Source organism: Pimephales promelas, chromosome 1 (genome assembly GCF_988280905.1).
Source record: "Pimephales promelas chromosome 1, fPimPro1.hap1.1, whole genome shotgun sequence".
NCBI classification, from domain to species: Eukaryota; Metazoa; Chordata; class Actinopteri; order Cypriniformes; family Leuciscidae; genus Pimephales; species Pimephales promelas.
In genome coordinates this window covers 22,884,279-22,910,920 of record NC_142769.1, presented here as the reverse complement: position 1 = coordinate 22,910,920, position 26,642 = coordinate 22,884,279, and the positions used below count along the sequence as shown (strand labels likewise).

The window sequence follows — 26,642 nt, the reverse complement described above, 5'->3', positions numbered from 1 at the left end:
AAAAAAAATAATAATATAAAAAACGAATCTTTAGTAGAACTGAATCTTTATGATCGAACATTTGTGTCCCAGTTAAAACCAACATCTCCTCACTGTACTCCGCGAGCGCTGCATGTGTTTGATTGGCCGAGAGAAAGCTGTCCGCTTATTGGACGAAACTTTTCACTGTTAAAAGTTTCTGTCTGAGCAGCAGGGTTCATGTGGCACTGGATTGCCCATGAGTGCAGACATTTAACCCAAGAGCCGTGCTTGGCGATGGACGTGCGTTAACTTAAGACAAGAATCTTGCTTTTGCGCTGCATGTTTACTAACAAGGGAAGTCCACCTCCTGTTAAGCATTATAAATTACAACAACGTGGACTAAATCACTTAAAAATAGAAAGATATGGCAGCCTTGGGCAGTACAACTATGAAGACTTTGGAGGATTTGACTCTGGACTCTGGATATGGAGCCGGTGACTCTTACAGATCCCTCAGCCTGTCCTCTTCCAAATCCAACTCCCAGGCGCTCATCAGTTCTCCACAGCGAGGAAACTGGTGGAGCAACACGGGATCCATCAACAGCAGGAACAACAGCTGGGACACAGTGAACACGGTGCTTCCTGAAGACCCAGAAGACATCTTCTCCAAATGTCCGAGGTTACCAGATTTAGAGGAATTCCCTTGGACAGAGGAAGAGATCGATGTGGTCTTGCGTAAAGTTGCTGGAGAGGGACTGTCTTTCACTCCAGAGAGCGTCAGGAGTCTGTCAGTGCTTATGCGCAGAGCTTTATTGCGGATCTCCAGAGAAGCGCAGCGGCTGAGTGTTGTGCACTGCAGGTGCACGCGGTTCGAGGTGCAGAGCGCGATGAGACTGACCATGAGCTGGGCGCTGGCGGAAAGCTGCGTCTCGGCCGCGGTCAGAGCCATCTCATTGTACAGCATGAGCGCTGGAGAGGTTCTGCGTAAGAGCAAATCTTCCCGCTGCTCGCTGAGTTTGTCTGTTGGACGATTTTTCCGCTGGATGGTGGACACTCGCATCTCAGTGCGCATTCATGAGTACGCGTCCATCTGTTTGACCGCGTGCATTGAAAATCTAGTAGAGGAAATTGGGCTTCGTGTCCTGGCAGTGGCGCGGAGCGGAACCAACATCTCACCAGTGACGGCTGATGCGCTCGAGGCTGCCGTCAGCAATGACGCGGATTTATTTGGTCTCGTGCAAAACTACGAACATCTCATCTGCGGGAAGAACGCCAATGGTAAGAAAAATGTATAATTTTTTTAAGTAGTTAACACTTCGTAGTCGTAAAGTAGTTTTTTTGTATTTACAAGAAAAAGTTTACTTATAAGATATTTTACATAAAAGATGTTTAGTCCACAAGACAAAAATGAATAAATAGCTGAATTTATAAAATATGACCATATGTCTGCACATTTTTATGCTAAATATCTCATTCAGGACAGTACTAAATAAAAAAATTAAAAAAACATGCATTTTGTATGATCCCTCTTATTTTGTTAAGAATAAGATAATTAACTTTTTGCAGATTCTGAAAGGGGTGTGTAAACCTTATCTAGTCAACACCAATTTGGCTCTGCAACATAAGCTCTGTATTGTAAAAATGCAGCAAAAAATATTAGTTATTATTTTGTTTACACGTGTTCTTTGATTTTGATATTTGACAAATGTCTTGTTTTATTAGATTCTGAGTCTTTGAGAGGCACCTTGATCTTGGTCTCAGTGGAAATACTAATTATCTTTTCCACTTTCATCTTGTCTTAAAGAGAGATGCACACATCTCTGCATAATTATGTGTAAACAAGTGTCAGAAAAGCGAGTCTCACCACAAGTCTGATCATTATGCATGACAACTCAAGGCCCAGTGATGTGCTGCATTTGGCATTTGGTGTGAAATGTGAATACAAGAAAATGATATTTGCCCTCTTTTGGCACAAGTGATGGCTTATTAATCCCGTGACACAATGTCCTTGTTATACTATATAATACTGATTGAATCATCGACAAACGTTTAATGCTTCAGACTTGATTTGCTACCTGTGTGGATTTCACTAACTTCCACAGTTTACAACTTGCTGGTAAAATGGTAGCTTCTGCATTATAAATAGGGTTTGGCTGTGGCTGGACATCCCACTGGTCAAACACATTTTCAGAAATGAACAAAAAGGCCATTGTTCTGCTCTAAGCCATGTATAACTGTGGAAAATAAGCAGGTACAAATGAGAGCCAGAGTGAAAAGAATGGAAAGCCATCACACACTCTCCCTCTGGATTAAATCAGTCTGTTGGTCATCTCTGTGACAGGGCAGCCTTTTTAAGACAAGAGATTAAAGGATGGGTTCATTTGCATGCCTTTCAGGGATAAAAGTACGTAAGAGTTTATTGATATTATCCTGTGGTGGGAATGAAATAGAAACCATCAAGCTGTCGTTAAGCCAACAGCAGCACACAAACTATATATGAGGTAGGATCTATTATATCAAGTACTTCACTTTGTGCTTCTGAATGTGGTATCTATTAACATCTTTCCATGAGTGTTTTTTTACTTTGCACCCTTGGTGTAGTTCAAACACCCCCTATGGAGGCATAGGCTTAGAAATGTATTAATCTGATTCACAGTTACACACTCAGTCTGATTGATGTGACAGTGCACTCGTGTTCAATCACCCATGGCTGGTAAACTTGAAATATAGCTGACCTGCATGATACTGAGGCTTAGAAACTCAGCAGTCTAAAGAACACTTAACACATAGAAATAATGATCAAATATTATTTGCATACATGTACGCTCACTGTTCGAGATCCACAAATAGGCCTTTTTTTTTTTACTTGGTTGAGACTTGTCAAATGAGAGAAGTCTGACATTGGGTTTCATGTCAAACACTCTTGTCTCACATGCTGAGCAGAGCCACATCTGGAACTGTTTATTGCCGCAGAGTTTAAATGACAGAAAAAATGCCCATTTTCTGTTGTGAAAGATATTGTGGTCTTGTTTTTTTTGGCCTCTATGCATTTATCCCCACAAAGTACTTGAGTAGATGGCATCAGAATACTGAATTATCATGCTTTAATGTTGTAGGTTGCCAGGTTGCCATTTAAAACAGAAATTGAGTTCTCATAAATTGTTTGTCATTTCTATATTATTAGGACAGTGTTGTAAAATGGTTTGTTGTTTAAAAAGAAAAAGAAAAAATACAGCAGTTTTGCGGCAGGCCATAGGGAAAATCCCAGCTGAAAATATATGCAACCCACGGGGGGATTTTTTTTTTTTTTTTTTTTTACAAAACAAGCATTTCTTCAGAATGAGAGAGCACAGCAGATAATATTGCATAAATGGCAACACACATGTATAGTTAATTATTGCTTCCATGAACAACTTCTGTAGTATTAAATAGTTTACTAAAAGAACCCTTTATCTATTTGATGATTTTCACCATAATTTTAGGTGGAGGTCAACTGCAGTCACAGAAAAGCCTTTACAGTAAACAAGCTAATAATGGCCATTATGACTCAGCCATGCAAGATGTCAACCGGAAACATGATGTTAGTCTTCTAAAATGAAAGCGATTGAGCCCTTGAATAAATAGTCCGATTTAATTGAGGTCCCCACTTGGTTTTAATGACAGACAGGACATAAAAGAGCTGGTCAAATGAGGGGATGCAGGTGAGACACAGTTCACATCAGATTGGCTCTCCACACCGTGAGAGCAGTCCCACTGAATGGGGTGTTGAGTTCTGGTCTGTGTGTGGAGCCTTGTAATCATCATTGGTTAATTATCCTCATAAAACTTTCCGCCCACACAGCCCAGTTTCTTTGAGCTTGTCGACAAACCGCAGAAATTAGAGCATTTCCCAGCCATGGTCATTTCAAGCCGGCGAGTGTGTTTAAGAGGCTGAAAGTTATAAACTCTACTTTGCTAAGATTTTCTCAAAAGTCAGAAATGTCCTCAGGGATCATTTAGAAGTAAAACTTTTGTTAAAGAGAGGTCTCACCTTTTTGTGTTCGCTAGATGGAGTTCTCATAAATTGTTAAAGAGAAGCTTGTATTTCACATGAGGTCTGTGCTCTGTGTTTACACATGCAGTCAATAAGTGCTATTATAAACATCGTTTTGAGGGTCTCACTTGAGCCCTAGAGCACCTAGAGCGGACAAATGCTTTCTATAAGGAGAGAAGAAGGTGCCTTTCTAGAGCATGCAATGACAGCTGCTCTGTGTGCGAGTTGACCTTCCTCAACTCCCCAGCATGCCTGCCTGGACCCATTAGCATCTGTTCCAAAGAGGTGTTACTTAGTCTAAATTCAGGGTGGCCAGTGATGGAAGTTGCACTGCAGTGACTTTAAAATCATCACTATTCAAACACATTTATGTATGGATGTAAAAGTAAAGGTTCACCCAAAAATGTAAACGCTGTCATAATTTACTCAAGTTTTTCCAAACTGACATAAACTATGATTTTTAATTTTTAAAAAAAAAAAATTTGTAATAATGTTGATAACTAATAGCCTGGCTAACGCCAGACCACGTATCATTGAGAATGAAACGTGGTCTGGAAACCACATGTAAATTTCCCCGTATTTGAGGCGTGGTTTACGAATTCCCAGAGCGTGCTACGAATTGTCTATTAAATGCGCCTGTACGTCTATCAAATGTGCCTGTGCTCCCTCCCTGTTCTGTGATTGGTTCCCTATTTAAGGGGAAAATTTGGTTCATGGTATCCAGACAGCCTAGCAGCGCGAATAAAATAGCGCTGCGGCAAGGCAGAATGGGGAAACCCAGCCTAGATAACTAAGCCATTTTGATTGACTTCCATTTATAAGGGCAAAAAAAATAAAAAATAGTTAAAAAAAATGGTTAATTTGTATGAATTCCTACAGTATAATCTCATATGATCTGCTTACACCCCATTTATGGTTAGCTTTTCGAGTTTTGGCATAAAGGTGAGTAAATGATTTCCATTGTTAGGTGAACTGTCGTGATTTGTGAAATCTAATTCAGTTTAAATGTCAAGATGCTTAATATAGCGCTTTTTACAATACAGATTGTTTCAAAGCAGCTTTATACTAGGAAATTAATTTACAACAAAGATCATTTTGGCTGTACAGCAGCTCGAGAAGAGAGTCATTGTCTAGCTTAAGTACGTTTTTAATTAATTAATTTATTTAATAAAAAAAAACAACATTAGTTATTCACTTAGGTGCTGCTTGCACTGTTTTGAAACTGAAAACAGAAATCTTTTAATGCGCTCTGGCCGTTATTTAAATAACAACGGCCTTTTGGTGGGCTGAGAATGCAAACTTTGATGTATTTCAGAGCAAGTTTTTACATTTACATTTATTCATTTAGCTGACGCTTTTATCCAAAGCGACTCAGTGTCTGGTTTAGTGTCTGGCTCAGGAACACATTGGTGTCTCATAGTGTATTCGAACTCGGGCCCCTCACACCAAAGGCATGTGTCTTATCCACTGCACCACCCCCATCACCGTTTTCATCTCTGTGTAAACTTCAAAGACCTGAATCTACGAAAACGGTGACTGCATACACATGCGTATTACGTATGTAGTCTGTAGGCACAGCGTTTGAATGCATATGTGCGCCACGTGTCATCTTTCTTTACACTTTGACATTATCAGTTACTTGTCTGGCACGCATAATACTGCATTTTAAGTCGTTTCAGCATATGCATGTGAACGGGAATAATTTAGATAACGTTTTTATCTGTACAGAGAAAAAACGTTTGACGTGAAAAAAACAAAACAATAAGCAGGTATGCTCATCAAGTGCACAAAACGCACCTTTATATTGATTTGAAATAAAAGAGGAAACAATTGTGGTTTTCCAATTTGTGGAACAATTTATGGGGCTGCTTCATTGTTTTGTGACAACAAAGATCTAATCACTTAAGACATAAAGAGCTTGTAACTGAAAGAAAATTTCCCATGTACCACCTCATTATACAAAATGTAAAAACTAGGGGTTTTACACATTGTTAATGTTCAAAGAAGGTACCTTGGAGTGAGTATACACTGGGGAACACCATATGTTCTTCATACCTCCTGACAGCTCATAAAAACTCACTACTAATCAGTCATTTTATGAATACAGTCCATCTTGAGTTACTCTACACCTCGTTTGTTCCGACTTTGACCATTTAAGTAGGTGTCAAATAAATGTAAGCCTCTGTTTCAGGGGATTATTACCATTTCTGTTAGCTGGTGTGCAAATAATGATCTTTGCTGAGGATCTTTTGTAAAACTGAATTAAATGTGATGTAATCAACACCTTGTTGAAAAGTCATTTCAAAGGAGGATAATTAAGCATCCCCATTGTGTTCCTTGAGTGATGTATGCAGTTTCTTCATCACAGAGTAAGTTAATCAAGTGTTTGTCATCACAGCAATTACATTTATTTAGCAGTATCTGTTAGACTTCAGTCCTGACACCCATCATGTTTTATGGATTAGCTCTGGATGATTAATGTTGTAATTCTGTCTCTCCTCAACGTATCCCATACTTACCAAACCCTCCAACTTTGATTAATATTGCAGTCTGACAAGCTAAATTACATTAAAATCCCACTTAGTGATAACCCCTTTAGTCTATGAAGGCTCACTGAATAGTCTCTAAGCTATCATCAGAAAGAGATTTTGTCCTCCGTTCAACCCCAGATCAGGAAATCCACTCTAGAGCCATGACATGTTTTGAAAAACTGCTACAAAAATACTTTGCAATTGAAATTACTGCCTCCATGGAAACTGGCTTAGGGGTTTATGGGTGAGAGAAGCGGGCAGATGGAGATCCTGTATAGTAGTTACTGTTGTTCTGCTTTTTCCATCTTTCTCTAGAATGAGGCTTCAGAGTGAATTCTTGGCTTTAGATTGCAACTCTCAAACGTGCCGCTCTGAAACTGACCAGGCTGTCATTCTGTTAGTTATGGCTTGAGGTGGCAAGTGGTGTCATGGGGCTAAACTGAGAGGTTGGGATCAGTGACCCGTCTGTCCATCACAGAGAGGTCATTCATAAATTGGTGATACTTCAGTTAGTGAAGCTTTTCTGTCCCCTTTTCTGATCCATGATTCTAAAAAATAAATCCTAATTTGAATTAAAAAAAAAAATAGTGTTTTGCATCCAATGCCCAAATCCCTACACTAAGAGAATGTAACCGAAATTGGGGGCTCGTCTGGGATTAGAACCTAGAACCATGATACCCGAATCTGTAATGCATTTAGTAAATGTGTTGAATCAGGAAATGTCTATGTTTCACAAATGTTATATTTTCAATTCAGTACAGTTTTTCAAATATTTTATAATAATTGCATCTGTCAAATTTGTCAAGATTCCAAGTAGTCAAAAGTGTCTCTAATCGTAGAATTACCATAAATTCCTCGAGGCCCTCCCTTGAATAAGGGATGTTTTGCAGTGAGATGCATGTTATTGAGTATATGAACACCTGGAGTACTAGCTCCTTGCCAAGATCTGCATAATGTTTATCATTATGAAGACTGTTAAACTCCAGGAGGTTCTCCTAGAAGGTTTTGTTGCATTTAGGTTGCAATGGACACAGTAGAAAAGTCATCTGCTTTATGAGAAGCCCACTGTTTCAATTATATTGCTAAGTTTATTCTTGTTTTATTGGATATGTCATACGAATGCGTTGAAATAAACATTAAATGAAATGTCACAATAAAAATGTCACGATGCTGAAAATATATTGGATTTATTACTTACGAACTCTTTTATTTGGTGATTTTAGAAGTAAAGCAGCATATACAAGTTGGCCAAGTTTAAATCTTTTGACCTTGTTCTGCATTTCCCTGTTGACTGGAATTGTAAACCCAAAGCTCTTCCATTGAATGGGGGCTGTGTCTTAAATAAGGAGCTGGATGCAGGAAGTTGTTATTATTATCTATGTTCTTCCCTCTGGAGAGGGGAAATCTTGGCAGAAATGGTCCGTGTATGCAGTCACACACAACTAACAGGGCACCTCCCCTTTTACCACTTAGAGATAGCAGTCAACGCTCCATGTCCTCAATCTACAGCCACTTCCAGCGCAGCTCCTAGTTACACAAGGGCTGATTGACTCTGGCTCTTCAGCACACTTGTGCCATTGTGCCCTGTGTAGAATGGTGGTGTTGTGGTAGCGTGTGACTGGACCACTGTGTTCACACCATATTACCTGGGCAAAATCAGGCAAGGAAAATAAGTTGATCACTCGTATTTAAGTAAATTAGTGTGGTTGCATTTGGGTTTGCAATTGAAAGGTTTCTTTCAGCACATTCTAAAGGGATTTGTTCTCTGGTGACGAACACTTCTGAACTAAAGAAGTAATCTGTTCCTAAACAAAATGGATATTAATTCTGTTCTTGTAGAACAGTCTGAATGTTATCAAAGCCAGGTTTATTGTCATTTTACCATATTTCAGAGCAATGGAATAAAGCAAATTGTACTTTCAAGTAACTATGGATGATGCTAAAGATGTAATTAATTTATTTGTATTAGTCAATATTGGATTTATTTTTGGATTGGATTTAATGCATGCTCATTTCCAACTGTTTTTATTTAAAATGTTCATCATATAACACAAAGACTGATCTGAACTATTGATTTGGTAGCACTCGCAGTATTTATTAACCTTTGATAATGTTAATTAATAATAATACAAATGTTCATTGTTAGTTCATGTTAGCTCATTTTTTAATAATATTAACAGATACAACTTTTGATTTCAATAATGTATTAGTAAATGTTAACATGAACTAAGAGTATTAAATGCTTTAGAAGTATTTTAAATTTTTAGTTTGTTTACTAATGTAGTTGTAACTAATGAAACTAATGTTAACCTTAATTGTAAAAATGTTAGCTTTTGATTTTATTTTGATTTTTTTTTTGACAAAATACTGCAAACAGCATACATTTTAAAGGGATACTCCACTTTTTTTCTTTTTTTTTTTTTTGGAAAAAGGCTTATTTTACCACTCTCCCAGAGTTAAACAATTGAGTTTTACCATTTTCAAATCCATTCAGCCAATTTTCTGATATTTAGAAGAATATCAGTAACCAGGCAGTTTCTGGTCTCATTGACTTCCATAGTAGGAAAAAAATATACTATGGAAGTCAATGAGACCAGAAACTGTCTGGTTACTGATATTCTTCTAAATATAAAAAAGAAATTGGCTGAATACATTCGAAAACGGTAAAACCCAACTTTCCCCAAACCCTTTTTCCCAAAAAAGTGGGGTATCCCTTTAAATTTGGTCATTTAATCTCTTAGATATTAAACAATTAAAAAAACAAAATCAAAAAAGTTCTCTGTTACTCAGACCTGAGTGTTTTTGTCACACGCATCTGTTTGCAGCGGAAGCCCTTAACAAGTTTTTTGTGCACTTTCAGTCATAAAACTATAATATTAGTCATAAAACTAAAAATATTAGATCTGTCTGATAGAGTTTTAAAAGAAGAAACCTTATTATTGTGGGTTTCATTGTGGATTTCACATTAGTAGTGGTCAAGATTGGAATCACTTCAGTAAATGTTGCTGCTCATCTCATTTTAAGTGTATTTTCTGCCACATAACCCCAAAACCATGTCTCTTCCCGGCTTCTCTCTCCTCTCTTTCCTTGGCAGTGTAACTCCTGGTCAGGTCTATCACACTCATATGGATTTCCCAGTCTCCCATCAGTGGTGTGTGTGAGCTCAATTTCTCTCCACATAATGGCAGTGCACACACATTCCCCTCTTCCTCAGTCCACAATGATGGTAGATGAGAGCGTATGTGTGCGTATATGTGTCTGTGGGAGCGTGCAGCTGCTTATGACGCATGTCATAGCCTCAAGGCTGCCAGTATAGACACGGCCAGCTGTGGGAAAGGGAATGGGTGTGTTCTGGATAGAGGGGTTTGGGTCTGTGGGTCCACAGCCTGACCAGCTGCAACACACACCCTGTGGCTCACCCGTACCCATATACAAACCCATTTGGCAGTGGAAGCTAGGCCAGAGAGCTACACAGCTCCTACACACGCAGACCTGCTTTAGATTTGGGGTCTCCATGAAGGCATATTTCTGTATTTTCAGCTGCACCATATTAACCAATAACTATGATCTGTAGCACATGTAAAATGACCTTAACTATACCAGACTGCCTCAGTTCAGGGGGCATGTGTATGTGGTTATAGACAGAGTTATATTCTGGCTAGGCTAATAACAGTATGTGAAAAAACATATTTCATATTTCCACATCTGCTAGTCAGTGAAAAAATGGTCTACTAGTTAAACAAACAGTCTTAAGAAAGCCCTGTATGAGAGTACATGATACAGGTACAAAAGGTACAGAATCCAACAATACGTTTGGAGGAGTTTACCTTCCAAACTGCATCATATATCATGTAGCAATCATATATCATATCATATATTAAAATGTTTATTTATGTTATAGCAAAGCTGTGTGGGCATATGTGTGAACACTGTGTGTCATATGAACATATGAATGCTGATTTGGTGCTGAAGAAGCATTTAGCATTATCAACAATGTTGGAAATGTTGTGCAGCATAATTATTATTTGGAAAACAGTGACATATATGCCACCCACACAGTTCTGTTTTTAGTTTTAACACTTGATGGTATTTAATTATAAAATTATTAAATGCATAAATATGCAGATTCTGTTCATGAGATCCAGTACATCTTTGAATATCATTCAGTCAAAAAACAAAACAAAAAAAAAAACTGCAATGCTCTGCTCTGAAGATCAGTCTTTTGTGTTCAGTAGGCAGTGGTAGCACACTAAGCTGAGAATCTGCTGCTGTAGCATAAACACACCATTGGCAGTGGTCGAGCGAGGCCATGGTTCACTCAACTGCACATTGAGTGGCTATACAATGAGTTTGTTCAACCAAATAGCTGTAAGAGAAATACTATTTAAGAACAATGATATAAAAATAGCTCAAATGGATCAGGTAGTCAACATCTGGAGAGATATTTTAGTCATCGTGGCAGAGATTAATGTGTATACCGTACCTCACGAATGGTTTATCGTTTAGCTTGAAGAAGAAACCAAATCCCTCACTTGATCCCCTTCTGATATCCAGTGAAAGAGAGATCCAGGGGTAAGGCATGGATTTCAAATCACATCAAAAGCCAAGCTAGCACATATCCTGTATTTGGGTTTGATAAATCAGCAGCCAAACCTATGATCTGCTCATTAGTTTTACTGGCTATCAACTTGCACTTTGTTTCTGAAACATTGGAAATGTATCAACTCTGCATTTGAGAACGAAAAAAAAGATAACTCAGTAGGGACTGATAATCTATATAAACTATACTTATGCTGTGGTGAGAAGAAATATATCACCCTTCTGTTGGGAGCCATAATATGGTATTCAGGATGACGGCCAATGTGCCAGTATTAAATCAGCTGGACATGGCATGATTTATAATAGTATTTGGTTTCAGATAGATTCTTGTCAGACTGTACGAACCTGATCACAGTTGTAAGCCACGTCACACTGTATCTCAGAAAAAATGGAGACTGTGTGTTTGAAGCTAGTGATGGTTTCTTGTTGTTACTCTTATACCTTCATCGGTTGTGTGCTCCTTATGGTTTTTAACATTATGGTTGTAGTAGGAGAAGGCACACTGCAGATTAGTGCCTAAAAACTATCACTGGCAGAATTTCATCAGAGGTCAAATTTGATAATCGTCATTAATCTGGTGTCGGCAAACATGTCAAACTATCAACCAAAGACTACATGTTTTATAGGGTCTGAGAAATATTTAGATTTAAATATTTCTTCTTCAGGGAAAAAAATCTACAGGAATAGAATGAACACTTAGAGACATTTAGAAAAGCAATAAGACATGAATAATTTAGCGAGGGACAAACGTCTAAAGAAATGAGAAAGAGCTATGTTCCGAGCAGAGGAAATGATGACTTAGCGCACTTCCTCTTCTTATCTCTGTCAGAGTCACATACTGTATATGAAAACGATTGGCTTTCCCTTGGCATTCTGTCTCCCACCATCCCCCCATAATTGAGATTACTGACGCAATTAATTCATGTTTAGAGACACATTCGATAAAGGAATCAAATATTATCAAATATAATATACCATGAATTGTTTAATGTTGTTGAGAGTTCTGAAGATCTCATTGAATCTGTTTGTGTGTAGGTGAGCTGTCTCTGCCTGCCCATTTCAGTGTGTATGCTAAGGGTCCAGACTCAGCGGTGGAGAGCAGAGAGAATGCCTACGCACAGCTGGAGCTCAGGACGCTGGAGCAAGCCCTGCTGGCCACCTGTGTGGGCAGCCTCTCGGAACTCAGTAAGTTACAATCACTTCATATTCAGTTCTTTTGAAGGACTGTGACTATGTGTACTGTGTATTGTTAGTTAAAAAAATAAATAAAAGAAATGGTACATTGTTGTCATATGACTATATAAAAGTCATTAGAAATTTAACAGTTGTGGTTCTGAATCTGATCCTACTGTATAACTGTTTACTGTTTATGTTAATAAACAGAGTAAAAATACATTTGTAAAATAATGGAAAAAAAAAACTTTAATTCTGTAAAAAAAAAAATAATAAAAATGTTATTGTCCGGTGTCCCGGGAGAGCCCGTAGACACAAATGAAGCTAATCATTTGTGTCTCATTTGTAATAAAATAATTAATTAATGTATTCCACTACACCTTTTTGCACTTCATGTTTAAATACACTTTTATCATGATGAAATTATAAGCAATAATATAAATCTTTCTTGATTTTTTTTTCTTAAGGCTTGAACCACTCTATTGTCACTCTATTGCCACTCTATTACACTCTATTTATATAGATTTAATTTACAGTGTTTTTATTAACTTTTTGAAGCATCAGTGTTTTGTCTGCTTAGGCTTTCAGAAATGTCTTATGTTTCAATAAAAAAATATCAATAGTTGGGTTTCAAAGATGAACGAAAGTCTTATACATAAATGATGACCAAACTTTCATTTCACTGAGGGAGAATTATCCAATATGAATTATTTATTAATTATATTTTTTCGTGATTGGGTCTCTACAGAAGATTTTGATTAAACCACTTGATTGATTCTTTTACGATATGTTTTTAGTTTTGGTTGGTTTTGCGATACTAAGATTTGGTTGTGTGGGATGGACAAAATGGATTGAATAATATAAAAAATATCTTCATTTGTGTTCAGAAGATGGTGAAGGTAGAAAAATCATGACAGTATTTTCATTTTTGAGTGAACTAACCAAGAAGAAATAGCTTTTCTCAGCCTAGTAAAAGACTGCAGTTCTCTTTAAGAATTAGGTCACCCAAAAGGCACTTGTTAAAAGTTTAATGTAGAAACACTGTCGTTGTCCATTTTTCATCTCAGTCTATTACTGTCCAGTGAAATGCTATTTTTGCATGATTGTTTTTACATGTCTGTAAGACAGAGAGAGACATCTGTACATTTTAAGTGCCGCTCTTCTGACAACTCGACATTACAGGCCTGCCAGGGGGGGTTTGAGCGCCTGAACTGTGGGCAGTTTGTTTACATTGCAGACCGCCGTTCAGGATGAGGGAGGGGGGCCGCATTCACCAGAGAGGGAAACACGCTCTCCCTTAGGGGACCAGCAACACTCCTGTAGTTGTTTAGCTGGTACAAGAGCACCTTCTGTTTGGGTCAAAGGAGTAAAAAGCACCTTCTTTATGCGTTATGATTGCAGACACTCAAGCAATCGTAAAGCGCCCTTTGTTTAACAACTAATGTGCACAATTGTTCATTAAGGTCCATGTAGACCATATGTGATGGATTGCTTAGATTGTTTCCCATACCCTTCTTGATGATTATGTCTATTTCTTTCACATATTAGCTGTTGTTTAAAGATTAGCCACCTATAGTTAAGTGCAAAAGCAGTATTTCCAGTCAAGGATAAAATAATACATCTCTGCTGTGTTCTCTCAGTCTAATCTCGTTCCCCAACAGATGCTTTACACATATGGATGACAGTGTCCCCTGACTTTACTGTAAGCTGCTCTGTCTAATGGTCAACACAGACTTTAAGGAGTGTGCCTGTCCTCATCATATCTTCTCCTCCTTTGGGGAGAAGCTTGACTCTGGATTTCTGCATTGGGAGGCAAAATAGAGCAGATTTAATGTCCCTCAGAGCCATTTAGAACAAAGCTCCTAGACATTTGAGTTAATTCGAATCCTCTTCCATTTCCACATTTGGACATTAAACAGATGGGTCTGAAGATATATTTTGCTATATTGAAATATGCTTTATGTTGTGTGCTGTCAGCACTTTTTTTGGCTGCACAGCAACTGTCTTTAGTTTATGGGTTGAACTGGAAACACAGATGGCTTTTCTACATCAGCAGTGCATTATGATTTTGGTGCAAGTCTATCAGATCTTAAGGAATTTATTGCAGGGTCCATTTGAAAGGCATTTATTTGTTCTGCATGCTAAGATACTATTTGACAATATGAAACTTTTCACAGAATTTGGGTTTGAAGTTCAAATGTATGTGTGTATCCTGCAGGTGACTTGGTTTCCCGTGCAATGCACCATATGCAGCGTTTGGTTTCAGCAAGTCCCAGTCTTAGTCCAGGACGTCCTTTCTGCCTGCAGCCCATCTCCTGGTCTCCAGACGCTCTTCACACACTCTATTACTACCTACGCAGTCCACAGATGGAGTCACTGGAGAACCCCAACCTTGAGCCACCCAGAATCGCCCTCAGTAAAGAGAGGTGAGATGAATGAGCCAAAACCACTTTTACCTGTTTAAGGCTCATAAAGAGCCAAAATCAGGAGACAGAGGTACCATTACTTTGCCATCACAGGATTTTAAATAAAAATGTCATGTATATATATTAAAAATATCAATTATTATAAAAAACTATGATATTTCACATTATTGCTATTTTTACTGTATGTTTTGTGAAGCTTTGAGCATTTCTTTCAAAACATGAACAAACCTTATTGACCCCAAACCTTTGAAAGGTAGTGTATACTAGATTTCCTTGACAATTTTAAGAGCATTCCTTTTAGACTCATTTGTCCATTCCTCTTCTGTTTTTCTATCAGTATTTATATGTTCTTTGAAATGAGATTTTTCCCTATAGATTATAGAAATACTTATAATTTCACCTTCAGGTCTGTTCTAGTAAGATTAGTGGCTTCACAAGATTAGTGGCGTGGAAACCATGCTCTGCATTCACGTCAGATAATGAATACTAATGTGTTTAGCAGGTGGATAGTTATGGTTGTGAGCATGCTTCAGAATCACAGCACTCCTGGCACAGATACTAGAAGAAGGAAACCATAGAGGATTTGTTCTGTAATATCACACTGATTTGAATTGCAGCGAGACTGTGTCTGTTGAAGATGGCAGATGTTGTTATTCAGATTGTGATTAAGGCTTGTTTGTGGTAATAAATGACTGGCTTGAAAGAGGCTGTGGCAAGCCAAATCAGTAGCTTCTTTAATTACACTGTCCTTTTCTCTCTGATCCAGTTTTGTGCCACTGTTGATCTCCCCTAAAACTTGCTGGGTTTAAGCGTGTGTGTGTGTGTGTGTGTGTGTGTGCGCGCATGCATTTTGGAAAGGAGAAAAACAGAGGGGTGAAGTGACAGATGTTGGTAAATAACTGAGTAATGCCATGTCTCTCTCATATCAGGCCATTTCCTCTTCTTCCTCCTCTGATGGAGTGGATGCGAGTCGCTATGGTCCATGCGGAGCATCGACGGAGCCTGTTAGTGGACAGTGATGATGTGAGACAGACTGCCCGACAGCTTCTCCCTGGACTGGACTGTGAACCTCGACAGCTCAAGTAAGATGTTCCTGTTGCTTAAGCATTGTGCTGTGAATGTGAAGGGTTTAAAGGGATACTCCCCCAGAGTTAAACAGTTGAGTTTTAGCGTTTTCAAATCCATTCAGCCGATTTTCTGATATTTTGAAGAATGTCAGTAACCAGACAGTTTCTGGTCTCATTTACTTCCATAGTAGGAAAAAAAAAAAGTATACTATGGAAGTCAATGAGACCAGAAACTGTCTGGTTACTGATATTCTTCTAAATATCAAAAAATCGGCTGAATACATTTGAAAACGGTAAAACTCAACTGTTTAACTCTGGGGGAGTGGTAAAATGAGCCTATTTTCAAAAAAAGTGGAGTATCCCTTTAAGAGTTTAATAGATACACATACCGCAACAAACATGTTCAATTATCTGTTTTTACCCAGTTAACTTTGGCTCTTTGGCTTTAAAAAAATGTTGGTTTTTTTACTCAGAAACTTTTAATGAGCTCCAAATTCACTCTTTTTTTCTTTTTCTCAGGCCAGAGTGCTGTTTCACATCCTTTAAACGTCTAGATTCAAAGGCTGCCACAGACAAGTTTAATCTGGATCTTGGCTTTCGCATGCTCAACTCTGGCCGCACTGATCTGATTAGCCAAGCTATCCAGCTTCTGGGCCCAGACGGGGTGAACACAATGGATGACCAGGTGAACCCCTTAAAGACTAAACATCTGATTTTTTTTTTTTTTTTTTTTTTCCAGGTTGGAAAGCCAAATAATTGACTCCATGTTTTTTATGTTTAACTCTTTCTGTGTGGGTTATGTAGGGCATGACTCCACTGATGTACGCCTGTTCAGCAGGGGATGAGGCGCTGGTGCACATGCTCATTGATGCTGGGGCAAACTTGGACATAGCGGTAATGACACTGTGCATGTTCAGTCGCGTTAAATCTTTTTTACCCATGTATCCAACCAATAAGAATTTTACACGGTGGCTAATGTGTACAAATTCATACAATCTCACTCATAAGATTTTTGCTAAATTTGCCCAATTTGTATGAATGACCTACCGACCCTAACCTATCCATCACTGGGGTTTAGACTAACGGTATAAACTCGTATGAGTGAGGTCGTATGAATTGGTCACCTTTCTTTTACTCACTCGTACGAATTGGTCGTGAGATATATCTATAACGGGCAATCCATTCATGCTCCTAAAGGGCCAATGTCCTTCTCCAATACACTTGCCTGGAAGTGTGTATTAGTGAAGTAATCCTGAAGGCTCTCATTACCTAGTTTAATTAGGATTGAAGATAAACTCTTTAAGATATTGGCCCTTCAGGAACAAGTAAGATTGAACACCCTTGATCTATATTTTAGGTGGGCTCATTTCAGATTAACTTTCTTCAATGGATGGTTGGTTTGCAGTAATGTAACACTCTGGGAACTGACACATACGCAGTAGAATTTTGGTTGTTTACCAATAACTACTCTCTCTCTCTCTCTCTCTCTCTCTCTCTCTCTCTCTCTCTCTCACACACACACACTCACACACACACTTTGTTCTTCTTTTCAGGTGCCCAACTGTTCACCAAAACATCCCTCTGTCCATCCTGAGAGCCGCAGTTGGGTGGCCCTCACCTTTGCAGTGCTGCATGGACACATATCTGTAGTACAGGTGAACATGCACACTAGTTACATGTTAACAATCCTGTTACTGTATGTAGTCATTTAATAATAGTATTTGTTGTTAACAGTGTTGGGAGTAACGCATTACAAAAGTAATACATTACAGTAACATATTACTTTTTGCTGTAACGCAGTAGTGTAAGGCATTACTAATCAATTTTCAGTAATATTTTACTTGTTACATGATTAGTGAGGCTTGTATTACAGTTGTATTACAGTGTATTGTCTGCTTTTATTTCTTAAAGGCAACAGACTATGTGAAAGTTTTAAAGCAGTCTTTTAGTGCCAGTTCAGAGTGGTCGCGTCTGTAACATTGTTTTTTCCTCATAAATGCGAATACGAAAACTAAAATAAAATGAATATTTTAAGTTCTATGGAGACTGGAGAGCCAACCCTTCCTCATCCGATTTGCGCAGTGTAATTAACAGAATTACAAAAAAATATATTTTGCCTCCTATTTTTTTGTCACGCATGAATGTGTGTCTTTTCCCTAATATTAAAAATAAAACATAGACTGATATTTGTCTAATGTCTGGAGTCCTTTAAGGAAGTAGCCTATATACGTTTCAATACATGTATTTTCTGAGAATTTTTATTTCAAGTTTTGACTGCAAATGTCATGTCCATAATGCTGGACTTCCCCAATTTTAAATAATTTATCCTCAACTAGTTTTGTGGAGTAGATCTACATATTTTATAATGTTAACTTCAAATAATACTAATAGCCTAATTTAAGGATAAGGCAGCATTGGATCTGGATGGTAAGGAGAATAATGCTGGGAGTTGGAAGAGGTGTGTCGCAATTCTGTAGGTTCGTGGATCTGAGTCGTGTGGCGAATCGCGGTTTCGGTTTCATATTGCATATCGTTACAGCCCCAAAGTTAAGTTCTACTTAGTTATTTTGGTGAAAGTAACTCAAAAGTAATACATGAGTAATCTAACGCATTACAATTCTGAGACAGTAATATTGTAAGGTAATACTTTTAAATAACAGTAACAAGTAATACCTAATGTATTACAGTTTGGAAGTAACTTGCACAACACTGGTTGTTAATGAACCTTTTAAAAATGACTTACAAAAGAAGTCATGTTTTATGTTCAGATCTATAGTATACTATAAATAGTATATGTTAACATTTGGGGACTATCATGTTAAATGAACTTTGTTTGCCCTTCCAGCTGTTGTTAGATGTGGGAGCAGATGTGGAGGGCACAGCCCTGAGAAATAGCCACCACAGCTCAGCAGAAACACCCCTTCAGCTGGCATCTGCTGCAGGTGGGAAAAATTAGCGCAAAGTAATCCTTATCATGTTTTCTTTTTAAGAGTTATGTTTGAATGTACTCCCAATGAGGAAAATGACAGCAGAGGCCATTTGTATTGTAAATAATACTACTACTATTCAAAAGCTTATAATCAGTTTTTGAAGGAAATTAACACTTTTATTCAGAAATGATAATGATGATGGTAAAGACTAGTATTCAAATTATTGCAGTCATACATAATGTGTATCAAATAATCCTGAAAAAAAAAATACAGTTGTTACAAAAATATTTAGTAGTATTCAACATTGACAATAAAAAGAAGCAGTAAATCGGCATATTAAAATAATCTCTGAAGGATCTTTTAAGACTGAACAATGCTGGAAATTCAGTTCTGTCATTACATGAATAAATTACATTTTTAAATATATTAAAACAGAAAGTTTTTTTTCCAATTTGTGATAATTCACAATATTACTGCTTTTCTGTGTTTTTGATAAATAATTCAGCATTAGAGTCTTTAAAAAAAAAAACATTTTAAAATCTTACTAACCTCGTCATGCTTAATTAGAAACAGTTTTAATTGTGTGTGTATGTGTGCACGTTTTAAGGGAACTATGAGATGGTGAGTTTGCTGTTGTCCCGCGGCGCTGACCCCATGCTGCGGGTGCATCTGACGTCATCGCTCTATGAGGGCATGAACTGCTTCAGTCATGCTGCAGCGCATGGACACAGGTACTCACCCCTCACAAACACTGATCAAGATCAGTGGTGCGATTTCATTAAAAACTTTTCTATTGAATATTGTATTTCCCCCTAGGAACGTGTTGAGGAAGCTGTTGAGTCAGCCTCAGCGGCTGCAGGAGGACGTTCTTTCTCTGGAGGAGATCCTGGCTGAGGGAGTAGAGGAGCAGGAGAAGCAGGAAATAGAGGACGGAGCAAAAGCAAAGTCTGTCTGTTCTCCACGGCTGTGTAAGGCCCGCATCAGAGCCCTGCAGGAAGCCAGTCTGCACAGCGCTGAGCACGGATACCTGGACGTCACCATGGAGCTCAGGGCACTGGGTACACATCTGACTCATGCACAATAAATCAAAGAAAAACAACCATTGGTTAGATTAACCTGCAATTTTCTAGGCCGGCGCCCACTAGGGTGGCTCAGCAAATTTTAAGATAACCAAAATAAGCAGCTATGTCACCATTATAGCAGAAGTACCAGTAGTTTTAAAAGTAATATTTGTGATTTTACTTAAGTAGAATCATGTTTTCTCAACCCCTGATATAAACACTACTAGTTTTAATTAATTCATTATTTTTTTAAAGAAATTGCGGTAACACTTTATAATAACTGCACGCTATTAATCATTAGTTAAGCATGAGTAAACAGTTAATACATCATTTATAAAACATTAATAGACATTCATATGCAGTTTATATACTTTCTTGATTTATAAGCATATCTATAATGCGTTTAATGATTGTATTTTCATACTTTGTTAATGATCAATTAATAATTTCTAAATGAAGTATAACATTATTTGCAAACCAGTTGTTTAAGAGTTGTCATTCATTCATAAGACCACTTAGAAAGTGTAAGTAAATGTAGTAAATACAGGTAGTTATAAAGCATTTAGTGGTCAGTTAACTATTTTTGTGAGCTAATCTAAAGTGAGGACTATTCATGCTTTGTAAAGCATTTATAAAGGCGATTTAAAGACTAGTCAATCTTCTAAACAGTAAAATGTAACAAACACAACACAGTGATACAGAACATAGAAATATTTAACAGCCTTTAAAAATGCTTTACAAGGCATGACTAGTCCTCACTTTAGATTAGGTCACAAAAATAGTTAACTGACCACTACTAAAAGCTTTATAACTACCCAAATTAATCCTTAATTACAGCATTAATACATGTTAGTAAAGCATTTATTAACACATTAAGTAACCATCACTATATGTCTGAATAATAAGATGTATGAATGTACATTTAAATAGTTTATTAATCATTTACTTACTCGCTCTAAGTAATCGTATGAACCACTGAAAACTCTTAAATAACTGGTTTATAAAAAATGCAATTCTTCATTTAGAAATGATAAATTGATCATTAATAAAGGATGAAAATACAATTATTAAACAAATTATAGATATGCTTTTAAATCAAGAAGAAAGCATTTATAGCTGTATTTATGAACTGCTTATTAATGTCTATTAATGCTTTATGAATGATGAATTAATGGTTTACTCATGCTTAACTAATGATTATTAGCGTGTAGTTATTATAAAGTGTTACCGAAATTGCCACTTTTATTCAGTAAGGGTAAGATCTGCGTGATTCTGGATAAATTAAGAATCACAATTGTTTGGTTTCAAACAGAGATCACGATTCGCCAATGATTCTGAATAGACAAACAAAATGACATTTAATTTACTAGAGGATCTGACAAATGTTAGTTGCTGCAATCTATTTAAAATGTTTAATGAATCTGCCTAGTGAAATTGAATAAATTAAATTGTATGTTTAATTTAACACTGGTGTTTAAAATATGAATATTACTGTTTTTACTGTATTATTGATCAAATAAATGCAGTCTCTGTGAACAAAAAAGAGATGTCTTTCAAAAACATGAAGACACACAGACCCCAAACTAACGAATGGTTAGTGTATAAACACATTTGGAATGAGTAAACAGATGTTCAATATTTAAAGAGTTTGAACAAGCTTGTTGTTCTCTCTCAGGAGTGCCGTGGAAGCTGCATGTGTGGCTGGAGTCCGTGCGGAGTGCCCAGTTCCAGTCCAGGACTGAACTCATGCTTTCTCTCCTTAAAGACTTCACCACTATTGGAGAAGAAAAATACTGTGAGGAGTTGCTCTCAGAGGGTCTTCCACTCCTCTTCTCCATTATCAAAACTAGCAAGGTAATCCTGACATAACAATCATCAAACCATCATGTGTATGTTAAAATTTGTGATTGTTAAAAGAATTATCAGTCAAGTGAAATATTGATTTTTATGTTTCATTATGTTCAGAGTAAGGACATCCGTAAGCAGCTGGCAGTCATCTTTAGCCACTGTGTTTGCTCTACAGCCGTCCCATCTATTCTGGCAGTGAAGGACACACCTACAGCTCAGCTGGGTAATGCAGATCACCCCACACCATACTTACACCTACACTATTGTTCACAAATTTAGGGTGGGTACGATTTTTTTGCTAACTTTAGATTAGGGTTCAATTCTCACTATTAACTAACTTATTAACTATGACTTTTGCCTCAATAAACTCCTAATTACGGCTTATTAATAGTTAGTAAGGTATATTGGGTAGGATTAGGAGATGAAGAATAGGGTCATGCAGAATAAGGCATTAATGTAATTTATAATTATAAACAGTCAATATCCAAGTAACATACATGATAAAAAGCAACTAGTAAATAGTGAAAATGGTACTGATTTTTTAAAAGTTTTATCAATTTTAATTTTTGAAAGAAATATATTATGCTCACCAAGGCTGTATTTAAAAAAAACCTATAACATTATTAAATATTATTACAAGTTAACTGTATTGTATTACAATAACAGTGTAATGTATTCCTGTGATGGCAAAGCTGTATTTTCAGCATCATTTCTCCAGTCTTCAGTGTCACATGATCCTTCAAAATATATTCTAATTTGCTGATTTCTTTTATTATTATCAATGTTGAAAAGAGTTGTGCTGCTTAATATTTTTGTGGAAGCCATAATATTTCATTTTAGGATTCTTTAATGAATAATACAAAAAGTGAACTATTTAAGTCACGTTACTGTCACTTTTGATATATTTAATCTCTCCTTGTTGAATAAGTATAATTTCTTTTTGGACTCTTCCATGCTGTGATACAATTACCAGTAACATCTCACTGTATGCAGCTCAGCATCAATAATATGATATCATAAATGTACTGTGTTCAATTAATAAGTACTGTGTCACCCTCGCAGATGCTCATTTTCTGAATAACGCTGAGATGTCTGATGTGATATTTGTGGTGGAGGGAAGGCCGTTTTATGCCCACAGAGTTCTGCTCATGTCTGCTTCAGAGAGGTATTACTCAAACTGATGTTACATGGTAATGTTAGATGTTACATGCCTTATAATCAGTTATGCGATTGTTACGCTGTAATTTCATTTAAGGTTCAGAGACTTGCTGGGCGTCTGCAGGAGCAATGGCACAACAGACCACATGGCCGTTGAAGTCACTGACATAAAATACAGCACGTTCCAGGTAACTAATAAACCTTGGCCTAAACATACACAAGACAAGCATAGGGCATGTAAAATTATTTCTAAATGGTTATTTCAGATGATGATGGCACATCTATACTGTGGAGGAACAGAATGTTTAGACGTGTCTGTGCCTGATTTGCTGGAGGTAAGAAAAACATGTCATGAAGCGCATATACAATACAGTCCTGTTTAAATACATTTCTCTAATTAAATGTAAAGACTTGGCATTTAAAATGAGAATAAAACATGTCAAGTTAAGCTGAGATGCATTATTTCATATCCCGTACAGCTTCTGCCCGTGGCACACTCATTCCAGCTTCCAGTTTTGAAGAGGCACTGTGAAATCCTCTGCTCAGAGAGAATAAATCTAATCAACGCTGTGAGCGTCTACCAGACTTCCAAAGTATGTACATACAGCTTACCTGAGCATGTGCATTGTTTCAGCATTCAGTCTTCTGATGTCATCTGTGTGTTGTTGAGCAGGTGAGTGAGGCAGTGGGGCTGGCGGTGTTCTGTGAAGGCTTTTTCCTGCAGAACATGGTCGATCTTCTGGACTGTGAGCAGTTTGAGGAGCTGCTGCTGGGCTCTGACTGCAGCCCTGCACTGGATCCAGATGCACTGGATGGGCTTCAGGCAACACTGGCTTCAAGGCTGCACTCACTCTGTGGCCCACGTCGAGCTTGAGCGCATGAGGGGAAAACATTTGAAATTACAGGTGTGGTTCATAAAGCTCAGATTTGCAGGCAGGCAAGTCCTATACCAACACATTGTTTAGAAGATGTTTTTCCTCTTGGTGGCATCTTTCTAATTCCTTTTTTTGTTTTTGCCAGTGCCAGTATTTTAATATCATGTGTGAGCTATTTATTAGAGTTTTTAAGACTTAAATGGTCAAATAATGTATGAAATTGTTTCCTAATATTGTGCTTTGGTCATGGATAATGAATTTAAATGTGGATTGACGAGGTGTTTGGTCATACCTCAGTACAGATGGGATTTACACTTTTTTTTCTTTTTTTTTTTTTACAAAGGAGAGGAATTTATGTAAACTGCAGTATTAGCGCCCTCCAGTGGTCAAAGTGTCCTACACCTGCCTATGAAAATTTATCAAAAATGTATATAGTATTATTGTAGATACTTTTGTATTCTCATATCACAAGTGTAAATATATTTCTAATATGCAGTATGGCAATGGTACGGAGATATCTTGGGATCGACAAAAATAAATTATTTGATATAACATTTTTCATGCAGCAACCGAATGGCACAAGTAATTTTGAAAAGACTAATAAATGTGAAAAATTACATTTGAGCTCTGTTTTTTTTTCTTTCTTCTTCTTCTTCTTATGGAGTAGGCATGATTTGCAGCTTTAGGAGTGGCCACATCTGAAAATTCCTATATGATGCAAATAGGAGTGTCAGAAGTATGAGATAGCCTTCCTTAACACAGTATCCATGAAACAGTGTGAACAATGATCTGTTGCCACTAAGATCTTGAAGTGTAGCCCATGAGGCCAAGAGCTGAATAGCAAAAAAAAAAAAAAAAAGAGGCCGAGCGGCTCTGTTCAAGTCAAGTGCACTTTAAACTCCTTGGATAGTGTAGCTACTTATGCTTTATGTTTTAGCTAGTCTCAGTCTCAGATGTCATGCATCTGAGACTGAGACTGGCTGAACGTCTGATACATACTGTATAGCACACTTAAGGATTTTCAAAGTCGTCATCTGATTGGTTGAATTCTACAGCATGTCCAGGAGACTTGTGTGTCGTGTTGTGTAACGGTCCACCTGGAAGATGTCATGATGCCAAACTCCCTCATGGAAGAAGATTTTTACTTCCAAAATTATATTACATGATACAGTGAATAAATGATTCACATATACTGTTCAAAATGATTACAAATCAGCATGATATCAAGATATGAAGAGCAATAAAGATAACATTCATATCAATGAAATTAAAGAACATTCAAATCACATATTAAGAAAGAAAAAAAAACAACAACAACATAATGGAAAGGAGATATACATGTATAATTAAAATAAATCATTTAATTATTTGATGATGTCATTCCGGTTTGAGAGTCCTTTCAGTGTTTTAAAATAAATCTTCATGTCAGCTTTAAAATGGTAGATGTTAGGTATCCTTTTAGACCATTTACATTTATTATGTATGTAAAACTTACTAAGTAATAAGATCAAATTCTACATAAAATCAACTATACTTTTCATAACAAAAAAAACATTCATTTTCTCTAATTCCACTCAACAAATAAAATAAATATTCCACATCAATCCAGAAAAACTTCACATACATCAAAGAAAAGATGTAAGACAGTTTCAGTATCCTTTTTACAAAATGTACAGGATTCAGAAATGTCCTTTTTATATCTTTTTAGGGACTCATTTCGTAAGTATATTTCGTACACTTTGTTATTCATACAGTGTTTATTAGTATAGGTCCAAGTCAATCTCTAATTGATATTTCCAAATTTGTTCTTTACAAAAGTACTTATTTTGAGGTGTAGCAGGACACTGAATCAAGCATCTGAAGAAATTATTATTACATTTACTATCAACACCACTACACAAAACCTTTTTTTTTAATTCATTGATTGCTTATGAGGTTCACTATACTGCCTCTCAAGAGTCTCAAAAAACCTACTGGTATAGCATCAAAAACAATACTATATTCTCCCGGAGATATTGGAATCCCAAAAATTCAGTATATGTTAAGTAAGAACCTCTTTATTTATCAATTGTGAGACCATTAGAATTTCACTTTTAACCCAATTGTCGTAAAATATTGATTTGTTCTTATATTTAACCAATTTATTGTTCCATATTTACTGTTTGTAGGGGGAAAAGTTATGTTTGTATATAAGAAGCCAACATAAAAGAGCCTGTCTATTAAAATTGGATAAATGAATGGGGAGCTTATTAACCTCAAAGTCACATTTTAAAAGAAAATCAAGCACATTTAAACCTCCTTGATTATATTGTTGGTACATAACACTTTTGCAGGATATACTGAATGAGACAGCCCCTCAGTTTTGGACAAAATAACTCTACCTTTGAGTCATAAATCCCTCATCATGAGCCACATATCAAATCTCTTTTTCGTTTTCACCATAAGAGGTTGGAAATTAGATTGCACTCTGTCTAATTGATTTTTACAGATATTGATACCAAGGTACGTAACTTCCTTCCTTACTGGCATACCTTCAAATTCAGTTAAAGGAATATCATTGTCTTTAAGTGGAAAAAGAGTACATTATTTAACATTTAAAGATAAACCTGAAGCTTTAGAAAATATATTGAGACATTCTATAACTTTTTTAACCTGTGATATGTCTTTAAAAAAAATAGCTGACATTTAATGACATTTAATTTATTTATCTATAATTTTGATGCCTTGAAACGAGTCATTATCTGTATATATACGGGCCAAAGTTTGCATGACCAAAAGGAATAAGAGAGGAGCCGCCTGGTCTCCTTGTTTAATGCCCCAGGATATGCTAAATCGATGAGTAGTTCCCCATGGAAGTTTAACTGAAATATTGCTGTCACTAAAGTGTGTATTGCCCTTTTAAAGTGTTGACCAAAACCAAAAAGTTCTAATACGTCAAATAAAAATTCATGTTTCACAGTATTAAAGGCTTTGTATATATG

At 36.8% G+C, this 26,642-nt stretch overlaps 1 protein-coding gene across 1 annotated transcript; it reads left to right on the top strand.

The window, feature by feature from the left end:
- Positions 1-3: 3 nt before the first annotated feature.
- Positions 4-24,278, top strand: abtb2a (ankyrin repeat and BTB domain containing 2a). The gene is made up of 17 exons (XM_039658253.2): positions 4-1,238; positions 12,159-12,308; positions 14,515-14,722; positions 15,652-15,804; positions 16,309-16,474; positions 16,594-16,683; positions 17,343-17,444; positions 18,635-18,731; positions 19,327-19,450; positions 19,536-19,777; positions 21,456-21,634; positions 21,746-21,851; positions 22,691-22,793; positions 22,884-22,974; positions 23,053-23,121; positions 23,266-23,379; positions 23,460-24,278. Exons 1-17 carry the CDS (start codon positions 386-388, stop codon positions 23,658-23,660), a joined length of 3,048 nt encoding a protein of 1,015 aa, XP_039514187.2. The 5' UTR covers positions 4-385; the 3' UTR covers positions 23,661-24,278.
- Positions 24,279-26,642: the final 2,364 nt, after the last annotated feature.